General features: G+C 41.9%; 1 protein-coding gene across 4 annotated transcripts; it reads left to right on the top strand.

Annotated features, from left to right (window-relative positions):
- Positions 1-1,266: 1,266 nt before the first annotated feature.
- Positions 1,267-10,710, top strand: PFDN4 (prefoldin subunit 4). 4 transcript variants are annotated; one of them, XM_082362744.1, is made up of 4 exons: positions 1,267-1,521; positions 7,597-7,704; positions 8,534-8,674; positions 10,319-10,710. In XM_082362744.1, the coding sequence occupies exons 1-4, from the start codon at positions 1,498-1,500 to the stop codon at positions 10,448-10,450; spliced, it is 405 nt and encodes a 134-aa protein (XP_082218870.1). In that variant the 5' UTR covers positions 1,267-1,497; the 3' UTR covers positions 10,451-10,710. The 4 variants fall into 4 exon arrangements, with proteins under 4 accessions (XP_082218870.1, XP_082218869.1, XP_082218868.1 ...); XM_082362743.1 differs by lacking the exon at positions 1,267-1,521 and adding an exon at positions 1,949-2,232; XM_082362742.1 differs by lacking the exon at positions 1,267-1,521 and adding an exon at positions 2,558-2,687.
- The last annotated feature ends 1,039 nt before the right edge of the window (positions 10,711-11,749 follow it).

Genomic DNA, 11,749 nt, shown 5'->3' with positions numbered 1-11,749 from the left:
CCTTCCTCTCCTCTCTTCCTCCCATTCTCTGTTCACTCAGTGGCCACCTCCAAAGACCCCCTCGGGACCACCCGCTTCTGTTCTTCTCTGTCTCGGCACCTCATTTGTTTCCCCCGTCAGGTGCTTGGCACCATTTGTAATGATTTTGCCCTTTTGTGTTCTATCTCCCCCTCCACTGTCTGTTTCTGCAGCGCCTTTAAATTTGGCTAGTTAGTGATCTTTTAAATGAATGAGTGTCATTGATGGAGATTCCACTCTAGGCCAGATCCTGTGAAAAGATCCAACCCTGAAAAAAAACATCGTCGTTCAACAAATATATATTGAGCACATATGAGCTGAGCACAGGGAAGACCTAATGCAAAGGGCTTGGATTCTGGAGCTGGAACCCTGACGGAGCAGGCCATGCCACGTGGGGCTAAGGGCTGTGGCAGAGATGGCAGGGTGTGCTTGCTATAAGGCCCCCTTATCCTCACTTCCTGAAGAGGAAATTGGGACTTCGAGAAAGGAGACTTGTCCAGAGCAATTCTCAAACCCCTGGGGTCCCTGAGATCTATTCAGGGGATCCCCGAGGGCCTCCCTTTTCCAACGACATATCTACGTGAGATCAGATTTTCTTCATATATAGCAATTAAACAACGTATTGCAAGAGATTGAACGCAGAAGCAGGTATGAGAATCCAAACTTCCATTAAGCCAGACATTACAGAGATATGCAAGAACGTAAAACTGCCATTCTTCTTAATATTTTTTTTGGTCTTGGAAAATATGGTTATCTTTAATTTTAAAATGTTGCTTACAATAACATGAAATGGATTTTAAAATTATTTTAAGTTAATAAATACATTCAAAAATTCTACTTCTAATATGATAAATGTTGAAGAATATACGACAGAAATTCTTCAGGGTCCTCAACATTTTTTAAGAGTGTAAAGGGATCCTGAGACCAAAAGAATTTAAGAATTGGGAGGCACATGCGTCAGAGTATACAGTAATTGCTGAATAATATTGTTGAAAAAAATTATCTACTAGGAGTACTTCCTCCTTTTTATCATCTGAATTATCAGGGCACATACATCTCTCATGCTGTTGCCAAGGTCATTCGTTCTTAGCTCTTTTTTTAGGGAGGTGGATTTCTTACACGGTTCGTGGGATGGGTGGAAAGGAACGGCCCTTCCGCCCGCTCGCGGCCCCGCCGCGCTGAGCGCCCCCTGCTGCCCGCTGCTGGAGCTGCGGCCGCTCGCCACACACACGCCAGTTTCTGTCGGCCCACAGGGAGTCGCCTGTCCCTTTAATAGGCACGTACCAAGTCCTTCCAGGTTACATGTCCTCCCCGAGTCCCAGACCTTAGGAATCACTGATCGAAGATCCAGTCGGAGGGAAAGTAGAGACCACTTTGTGTTTGGAGGGAGTCCTGCGTCGTCGGGAAGCGAGGGAGGGCGCGGGGCCGAGGCATACCTTAGCAGCCCTCCCCCGCCTCGGGCCGTAGTCCAGTCCCAAGATGGCGGCCACCATGAAGAAGGCGGTGAGTGGGGCGCTCGGGGTGCGGGATGCTCGGCCGGCGGGCGGGGGTCGGCCGCGGGGGGCCGGCCGCAGGGTGCCGGGGGCGCGCAGCTCTGAAGCCCGGCGCAGGGATCGGGGCCGAGACTCCCGACCCTGAGGGCGGCCCCGGGGCGAGGCCTGCCCGCGCCCGGCGTCTTGGGGTCTTTCTGGGCCCCCGGCTGGCCGTGGGGGCACCCCGGCTGGGACCCTTAGAGGACTCTGGGTCGCCTCTGGCGGTGCTGAGGATGATCCTGGAGAGTCTGAGGATCCCGCTGCCCAGAGCATGTCCTTGGGGTGTGGGAAGCCTAAGGGTCCAGTTGACTAAGGTTGGCCATAACGCAGGTGCTTTACCTGGGTCGTCACGTTTAACCCTTACAAGTTCACAAGGGTGGGCGCTCTGGTACCCTTCTTTGCAGGCAAGGAAGCTGAGGCCCAGAGAGGTGGAGTCACCTGCCCAAGGTCACTCAGCTGTAAGGAGCAGAGCAGGAATCCGCATCCCCGGATTATCTGGCCCCTGAGCCACTCAACTCTACACTCGGTGCCCCTGCGCCCTCCAGGCTAAAACCATCTGTTATTGAGGATAGACGATGGGCCGGGGCCCAGAAGCCGTCCGTTTATTATTATGTCGGATCCTTCCAGCAATTTAGCAAGGGCACGTTTTCCCCCCACTTTACAGACGGAGAAACTTAGAGCGGTGAGCGGCTTCAAAGTGACTCAGCTAATAAGCAGAGGTGGAGTGCAAACTCAGGTTTTATTTTGTTTTTCCCAAAGCCCACCTTTTATCCTACTGAACAAGCAGAACGCCTCTTCAGGGCTTATAATTCGTTAAGTCTACCCAGATGCTTAAAGAAATCTAGATAGAAAGAAAATAAAATAGAGAGGGGCAAGGAAATAATAACATCTGATATTTATTGAGGCTTTACTGTGTGCTGGGCACCGTTTTAAGCACATTGTATACATTGTTTATTTTAATCTTACACTCCTTTAAGGGTGATGCTGTGTTTCACCTTATTTTACAGATGAGGAAACTGAAGCACAGAGGCAAAATTAGGATATAGATAAATAAACATGGATGTTCTGCCTCCAGAGCCTGTGTTTTTAACTTCCATGCTGTCTGATGAGAGTCCCCTGGCTGAAGGGATTTGCTCTGTAGGTCTCGTGTGTGTTTCCTTTCATTCCACTTCTAAGACCACATGGGAATGTGCTTCCGTTGCTTTCCTGCTCAAGGGCACCTCACAGTCTAAGCCACCTGCTCTTGCTGTAGGGTGACCAATCCCTCCAGGTTTGCCTGAGATGGAGGGAGTGCTAACACTGGGAAAAGCCCCAGGCAAACCGGGGTGAGTTGCTCATCCTACTGGTCTGTCATCCACAAATTCTTAATCAGGTACCAGAGTAGGGTTTAGGGCCATGATGATTCAGACAGGAACTATGTGAGAGTCACTTGGCCTCTGTTTTGTTTTTATATTGGGCCCTCTGTCAGGTATGGCCTTTCACTCCATGGAAGATACTAGTTGTGGTTCACACTCATTCGACAGATGTAGAAACTAAAGTACAGAGAGATGAAGTAGACGTTGAGGAAATGGTGGAAGAATGGTTTGAACCCTGGGCTTGATCGCAAAATTCTTGATCACCAACATTTTTTCCTTTCATTCATTTAACAAACTTTTTGAGCATGGTCTACGGCGCAGTTTCAGTTTTAGGTGATGGACATAAGAATGGTGAACAATAACAAAGTTTTTATCCCCTTGTCCTTATAGCACTGTAGAACTTACGCTCTTGGGGAGAGGCAGGCGTTAATCAGTAGTCACACAGAAAACTGTAAAATTTGCAGCTCCGATAAGAACTATGAAAGAAAGGGGCTTGTGAAATGAGGGCCGGAATAAGGTCTGCTTTGAGGTCAGGGGAGGCTTTCCTGAGAAGGTGTGATCTGTAGGATTCCATGAGGAGCAGAAAAGAAAGTTGGAGTACCTCCTGCAAAGGCCCAGCATGCATTTAATAAAAGGACGGCCAAGATGACAGAGAATCGGGGTGGAGGGCAGGTTGAACCATGGTGGTAAAATAACTTATAGAGGGGTAGGTGGCGGCCAAAACATAAGATTTTCTTCTTTATCTTAATAAGACTATCATAGATGCAACATCTTCCTGTAGAGGTTTCCAGTGCTGTGGATAATTTCTGATAGGTTAGCGACATGTGCCTCTTTTCTCTGCCGACTGTAAGAGAAAACAGAGGCATGCCGATGTGTGAGAGTGAAATATCACAGGATAGCCCTCGGAGTTTAAGAAAAATTGTTTGCAGTCTGGAGTGCTTTGTAACCCATTACCTCCCAGTGGGTCATGACTTTTTCTGGTGAGAAGTTAAGATGAGATGATTCAGTCCTGTCATCTCCAGAGTTCTGCTTTCTCAGACCTGGTTCTTGGCCATGAAAGGTACTACAGTCCGATTTCTGTTTATCGTCCTGAGTACAACTGTCTCTTCCTCAGAGAAGCCACCTTTGACCTTCCCTTCACTCCCCAGCCCCTCAACACTTCCACCCCCTACACTATTTTGCTTTCACTGTCACATGTATCACCATCTAGCCGAAACCCTTGCTTTTTGCACACCTCTTCCACTAGAATATAAGCGTGCCAGTATTCTTGAGGCGAGGACTCATGAATACCCTCCTTTCACAGTGCCTCGTACATACGAAACACTAAGTAATTATTAAATGAATGACTGTTCACAGGGAAGGTGAATAAAAATACAAAGCAAAGTTTTATATTGTAGAAACTGGGTAGATAACCTTTAAAAAACAAAAATAGAAGCAGACTACAATTGGCCGGAACCTCCTCCTAGGTTTTTAGAACCTGAGGGACCCTGCTGTGGGTCCAGATGGTGCTGGTGAAACCCAGAGTCAGCGTGGGCATGACTGAGGGTGGGTCGCTTTCCTCCCGGGGTCCCGTGAGGGGCTGATGCTCCAGATAAGGGTGCAATCACAGTGCAGGGAATTTTAACTTTCACCTTGAATCTTGGGCGATCATATTTCTCTTAAGCCTAGCAGAATTTTCCTCTGGGTCTGGGTCTGTTCTTCTTTGTAATGATTTTTGGTAAACGTTATTCAGGAAATAAAGCACTTAGCTGTCGTTTATTGAAAGGCGACTCCATCTCCAGGCCCTATGCTAGGTTCTCGTTTTATCCCCTCTGCAAGGTGAGAATAGCTTCCCCGTTTTACAGATGACAAACCTGCGGTGGCTCCAGAGAACTGAGCAATTTGCCTAAGGTTCCTGCTTGCTTGGATTTAATCCACTCTTACTGTTTCCACCACTCTGGTACTACTAAGTAACTCCTTCCTCCTTGAGTTACTTTGGCTTCGTGAGCGGTACTAACTACATCTGGCTTCTCTCCTAACCTTCGGGGGCGTGGGTCCCTTTAAGAATCTCATGAAAGCCATGAAGACCTTTCCAGAAGAATGCACATATAATACACAGCGTTTTGCATAGTTTCAGGGGTAAATGGACCTCTGACAGTCGGTGCACTCCCAGTTTAGAATTACTCCCTCCCTGCCAAATGGAGCTTCCAGCAACATAGGAGTGTTCTAGATCAGTGAGATTAAAACGGAAGCCACCGCTGTAATCAGGGAGGGTGCTGACTTCTCACTTTCCACAGTAAACAGCCCTCCCCTGGGTGGCACGCGGTTTAACCAGCGCTTGTGTTTGCCTCACACCCCGACTTGAGCCCTTAACCCCAGGGAGAGAACCACCATTAAGGAAATGAACTCCAGGGTGCAGCGTGCGCTGGGGGCTGCCGTTTGGTGAGGCTACAGCAGGAAACGCCTGCTTTGGAAAGATAGAAGGCAGGTGGCCAGACTCTCCACAACTTTTCAGAAACCCTGTGTCGGTGAGTCTGATGGAACATGATTTAGATTCAAATTCAGAAACAATGGATTAAGGCTCAGTTGTGTTTCACACAGCCCTGTGCTGGGTGCTTTCATGGGGATTACCCCGATAAAGCCTCACCATGACAAGTGCATCTATAAATACATATTCAGGCTTTCAAGGACTCAATATTTAAATTCTGCAGGAGCAGGAACTCTAGAAGTCTCTGTTCCCTGTTGGCTTAGAGAGTTGAGACTTCTTGTGCAGGCAAATGACTTGAATGCCAACATATCTGCATATGGACTTTGCTTTGGCTTCTGTAGCATAGCTCAGTGTTTCCCAACTTCCATATATGTAAAAATTATGCACCAGGGTGAACATTCAAAGCTATACGTATATCCCACTGTAAAGGATTTTTTTTCATGACATCTGCTGGGTGTCTGATGATGGGGCTGATGCGTGTTTATTGGGTGATGAGAGCCTGGGTCAGAGGAAGGCTGAATTCTCGGTGTCTGCATTTATATTCTGCTCACCAAGCTCCATACTGCTTGAGACAACAGGTTGCCTCAAATAAAGGAAATAAAAGTCAATTGTCATGAGAGAACGGGTGAAAGGATGGGGTGTGGTTATTGTGAACCATTACTGTTATTGGCAAAAGAGCCCTAAATAGTCCTTGTTGAAGCTATATCTGTCTATCTCTTTCCTGCTTTAAATTATCATCAAGTGCCCTTGTTCCTCTTTTATAAATGAGGGGAAACTCTAAGGAAGTCTGTTATTTAAAAAAAATGTTTAAAAAATATATGGTCCCTTGTTAATCAACTATATTCCAATATAAAATTAAAAAAAAAATGAAAAGGGGAAGGAACCAAAAAAAAAAAATGGTCCCCCTTTGAGAATCTGATTAAAACCAAGGACTTCCTGTTCCTCTTCTAGATATGCATGATTGTGTGTATAAACACACGTGCGCACGTGTGCGCACACACACACACATACACACACACACTTCTGCCTTTAATTTGCAAGAGCTCATGGACCTGTCTGGACTCTGGAGCCAGATTACCTGGGTTGAAACCGAGCTTTACCACTTACCTGCTATGTGGCTTTGGGCAAATTATTTAACCTCTCTGTGCCATGCTTTCTCCATCGGTAGAACAGTGGTACTAATGTTCCTACTTAATAAGACTGATTGGAGGATTAGCAGAGATAATAAAGTACTTAGAAAGTTCTTGGCACATAATAAATGCTCAGTAAATGTTAGCTGTTATTTATATCATATCTATGGTTTCATAGATACTTTGTTGTCTAAGTAGTCTAATTTTATTTACAAATTTAATCACATAGTTTAAAAATATTCAATTTTTATCATTTTACAGTGAATTACACCTTATTCATAATTAAGACACATAAACAAGTTCTGCATTAAACATAATTTTTAATGTGTGTGTGTGGAATATAGTCACTGAAATGCATAGTGACCCTCAAGCCAGTATATCAGTTACATTAAAAATTATAGAGACAGACTTCTGATAGCCTCAATAAACTTAAGCAAGTTTTAACTCTGAGAGAATAAACTAGTCTGAGGCATTTACCAAAATTATCACATCACTTTTGTTCCCTGGGCTATCTTAAAAAATTCTGCTCTAGGCCAAAAGTTGACTGACTTGATTCAGGACTTATTCTTTTTTTTTTTTCCCATGGGTTTTTATTTTGTGCCATACAGCTCAAAAGTTTGAATTGAGTTATATTTATCTCCAGAAATGGGTACACTCCTGTTCTTGTCACTTCCTTATTACAAAGCCTGCAGTCCCTGGAGAGTAGTTCCTCTCAAGATTTCTTCCCTGTTTCTGATTTTCTGGTACAACCCTCAGCAGTCTGTGGAGGCTGGTGGAGAATAGTTTTAAAGGTAGTGCAGTTTTGCTCTGTGTCGATTCAGGACTTATTCTTAATTGTTATTTACATTTGAAATGTTTTTGCACATTAGGCATTACTCCATAGCATATCAGAAGAGGTTATAGATTTATGAACAAATCTTAAGCTTGTGGAGCAGAAACTTAGTAAGGCCTGTGTTTGTGATATTCTGTACCTCTCGTGATTCTGGACTCTGAGGGCAAGTAGTTTATTGGGCTATTTCAGAGTTATATTAAAAGCTAACCTATAACTTCTCCATTAAAATTAATTCTACAAAAAAATGTATATGTTTTTTCAGGCTGCAGAAGATGTCAACGTTACTTTTGAAGATCAACAAAAGATAAACAAATTTGCACGGAATACAAGTAGAATCACAGAGCTGAAGGAAGAAATAGAAGTAAAAAAGGTATTGAAAATACGGATCTTATTTAAGAAAAATAAAAGTTCTTCATGCTATAGCTTTTTAAAACTAAATTCAGTAATATGTGATTATATCTGTCTGGGCTCTTTGTTGTAGATGACGAAATACACTCTAGTTAGTTTAAGAAGGAAGACGTTGGTTAAGGGAGGTGAGATAGCGTACAGATTGTTGAGGGGTGTGGCCCTCGGCTGAGGGTCCAGGAGCAGGTCCCAGAACCAGAGACTTGGCTGGTGATGGAGCTGCTGTTGTCGCCACTGATCCCAGAGCCAGCTGCCCCCTCCACCATGGGGACGCTGCCCCTCGGTCCTCGGAACACTGGGCTGCCGCCGTGCCCAAGCCTGTGTGTCAGAGGCTTGTGCCCAGCCTCTTCTCATGCAGCTCTCCTGGGTTGAAGTCCAGTTCAAGTGTCTTTGATTAGTGGAATTTATGTTATTATTTGCTTTCATCCTATCATCAAGCAAAGCTGAGAAATGCAGGTTTGTGTTTGTGTTCGTGTTTTTATTCTACTATAGGAAGGCGGAAGTCACAAGGTGGGAAACAAAGTAGGAGACATTTTGAGTGGCCATGGATACCTCCACTGTCCACCACAGGGGGCTTATAGCAATCTGGAACTATCTAGAGGACAGTGTGTTAGTGAGCTACGTGCTTCCTTATGAAATGCTATCTAAAAATGTAAGAAACTTATTTTAATGTGATGATACCTGTGTGAAAGAGTCCCTCAAAGAGTTGAGGTCCCCAAATTAAAATTGGCTTTTAGCCTCTATTAGGGAATTTTGAATACATTCTTCATTGCCGTTCACTTTTGTATTTACAGAAACAACTCCAGAATTTAGAAGATGCTTGTGAGGACATCATGCTTGCAGACGACGACTGCTTAATGGTACCTTATCAGATTGGCGATGTTTTCATTAGCCATTCTCAAGAAGAAACACAAGAAATGTTAGAAGAAGCAAAGGTATGTTGGAGTCTCTCCCTGGGTGATGAAGTCTATCTAAGTCTTAAATTAGGAGTTATGTCATTATAAAGAATGTGTAATTATAGGTGTAGGGAAAATAAGGGATGATAGCTAATATCTCATGCATTCTTACAATGTCCCAGGCCTGCTCTGAATGTTTTGTAAGCATGATTTGTTTAATCCTAACGATGACTCTGGGATAATACTGGGAATCCCAGTTGAGAGTTAAAGAAGAATAGAGGCTTAAAGAGATTATGGGACTTCCTCGAAGTGACAAAGGGAATGATCTTTGACTCCAGAACCTGTGTTCTAAGTTAATAGTATTTAGAAAGTGCAGAATATTATAAAGTAGAAAAGTCACCTGTAATCCCACTACCCAGAGATAATCATCCATAATAAACATTTTCATGTATTTCTTTTATGTTCTCTCCTCCTCTTTCTCTGTGTATTTTTGCTTCACGTTTTGGTCACTTAATGTCCTAGTTGGGTATTATCTTGTTCCATTTAATGTTCATTTATCCAGCAGATCTTCACTGGGAGCCTGTTCTAGGCCAGCTACACGTGCTTTAAAAACATCAATTTTGATGACTGTTTAATGTCATGTTGGTGGACATTGGTTCAGCCCACTGTCCTCCTGTTGTTACATTAATTTGTTTTCGCTGTTTTCCTATAGGAGTGTTGTGGTGAGCATTCTTAAACCTAAATCTTTGTTCACATGTAGGAAGTTCTTTTAAGGAAATAATCAGAGAAGTGTAATTCCTGGGTGAGAGTATGGGTTCATTGACAACATTTGGGCTTGTTATAAATTCAGATCATTGAGCGCAACCCCAATAATTTCTAATTCAGGAGGCCTGGAGTGGAGCCCTGGAATTCATATTTCTCACAAGCTTCCAGGTGATCTGGGGGTCACCCTTTGAGAACCACTGGCCAGATTTCTAAAATAATAATGTTGTCAATACTAGGCATTCTTCTTTTGTTGCTGATATTAATGGGTACATATATTATTTGTGTGATTCCATTTTTTTCTTTGTCATGTTTAGGAAAAATCCTTTTGATCCTGGCCAGGAAGGAATTTCTGACATTCCATGCATTTTGTGGCAAAGCTGCTCTTTCATAAATGAGGCTCTCATTACTGCTCTTTCAAAGTCTAACTCCAGGGGCCTTGTAGTTAGGGAAATTTCTGCCAGGTTTTGACGATAAGTTGTTACTTTTAATTATTGGTGAGTGTGTGAATTTTTATCATTTCCTCTAGTTCCATAGTTATTTTTGTGGGAAGTTGGAAAAGGTTGTGTCAGAAGCCAGGCCCGTGGTGAACTGTTTACCCTAAATGTTTGAATGTCATTCTTTCTTTATTAGGATATGATAATTTAGGAATTAATTTTCTTTTATTTTATTCTGTTTTTTTAAGTCAACCAAAACTGAGAAAAGCTTGATTTATTCTATAATAAGCAAATATAGATCATGAATGAAAAATGCCCCACATTCAGACTTTTGGTTTAGATTTAATTATCAGTGTTATTTAGCTGCCTGTCCAAGTTTAGAAAGTTTTTGACCTAAAATTCTTCCGAAATATTATTTCATCCACAGATGCTCAGAAATCATCCAATTGAATAGAATTAATTTAAACTAATTTTTTTTTTCCAGAAAAATTTGCAAGAAGAAATTGATGCCTTAGAATCCAGAGTGGAATCAATTCAGCGGGTGTTAGCAGATTTGAAAGTTCAGTTATATGCAAAATTTGGGAGTAACATAAACCTTGAAGCTGATGAAAGTTAAACATTTTATAATACTTTTTTTAATTTGTTTAATAAACTTGAATATTGTTTAAAATGATAATTTCCCTTCTTCAAATGATATGGAAAGCAAAACTTTTTTTAAAATTTTCATTTATTTAATGGAAACTTGCCTATTTTCACATGTCTTGCTTATTTATTTTATATTTTTAAAAGAAGACAGTATTCATCTATGTATTTTGCATAACAATTATATCAAGTGTAGGGGCTTTATGTCATGTTATTAAAATCAGTTAAGCAATCGTTTACGTTTCTATATTATCATTTAGAATATATGTGCAATTTTTATTATAAGAAAATTTAACAGTTAACATGTGTCATGTTGTTGATCTACTATGTCTATTTCAGTTGCCACTTAGAGATGGTAAAAGCACTACAGAAAGATCCGGTCCTACATCTGTCCACTTTTACTCACTTCACAACTAAAACTTTGTCATATACTAAAACATATGTATATATTTTCTTTAAATATGTGTAGTATATATTACATCTAAGCATATGTATTTCACATATAGATCTTGGTTTGAGAGTCCAGATGGTGCTGAGGCAAGTGAGGCATGTTGAACTTCATACACAGAGCAGAACAACAGAGATACACCAATAGAAAGAGATGTTTGGGTTTTTTTTTAATTATAAGTTTTACATTTTATTTTAGTGCTTTGTAATTAACTGGGGTTTGTATTGATAATGATGTGGAAGTTAAGCAGCTGTGTGTTTAAAAATAAGGCTTTTTTCCTTAAAGAGTACATTTACTCCCTACTGCCCCCACAAAAGATAACCGTTTTGGGATTTAGAAGACCTGACTGTATTAACTTACCAGCAGGTGGCACTGATATGCCAAAATACCAATGGAGGAATCGTAATACCCAAGTGAGGATACTTCCAGGATTAAATGTCCATAGTTTTAGAGGAAATGTCATTTTTTTTCACTTTCAAGACTAAGCATTGTATATGTATTCTTTTGGTTAAACGTTTAGAAACAATTCAGGCTTAAAGGTAGAATATATAATTCTAAAATTCTTCACGACTTAAAGGCAAACTTTTAAATTGCTGCAAATTTTCCCAAAGAATGATATTCAAATTCTAGAAAATGACTCTTAGAAGGATATTTTTTCTTCGTGCATTTGGTTAGAAGTGTGAGACTGGGGAAATGTATTGTAGCAGGAAATAGGTAACACCCTCAAATTAGAAAAGTTGGAGAAAATTGGAGCCAGGATTCCAAAGATGGAGGGTAAGCGCTAGGAGTGTTTTGTACCCACAGAGGCTGGCGGGGAGGGAGCCC

The sequence above is a fragment of the Balaenoptera borealis genome (assembly GCF_965194805.1).
Source record: "Balaenoptera borealis genome assembly, chromosome: 16".
NCBI lineage: Eukaryota > Metazoa > Chordata > Mammalia > Artiodactyla > Balaenopteridae > Balaenoptera > Balaenoptera borealis.
This window is presented reverse-complemented; position numbering and strand designations above follow the sequence as displayed.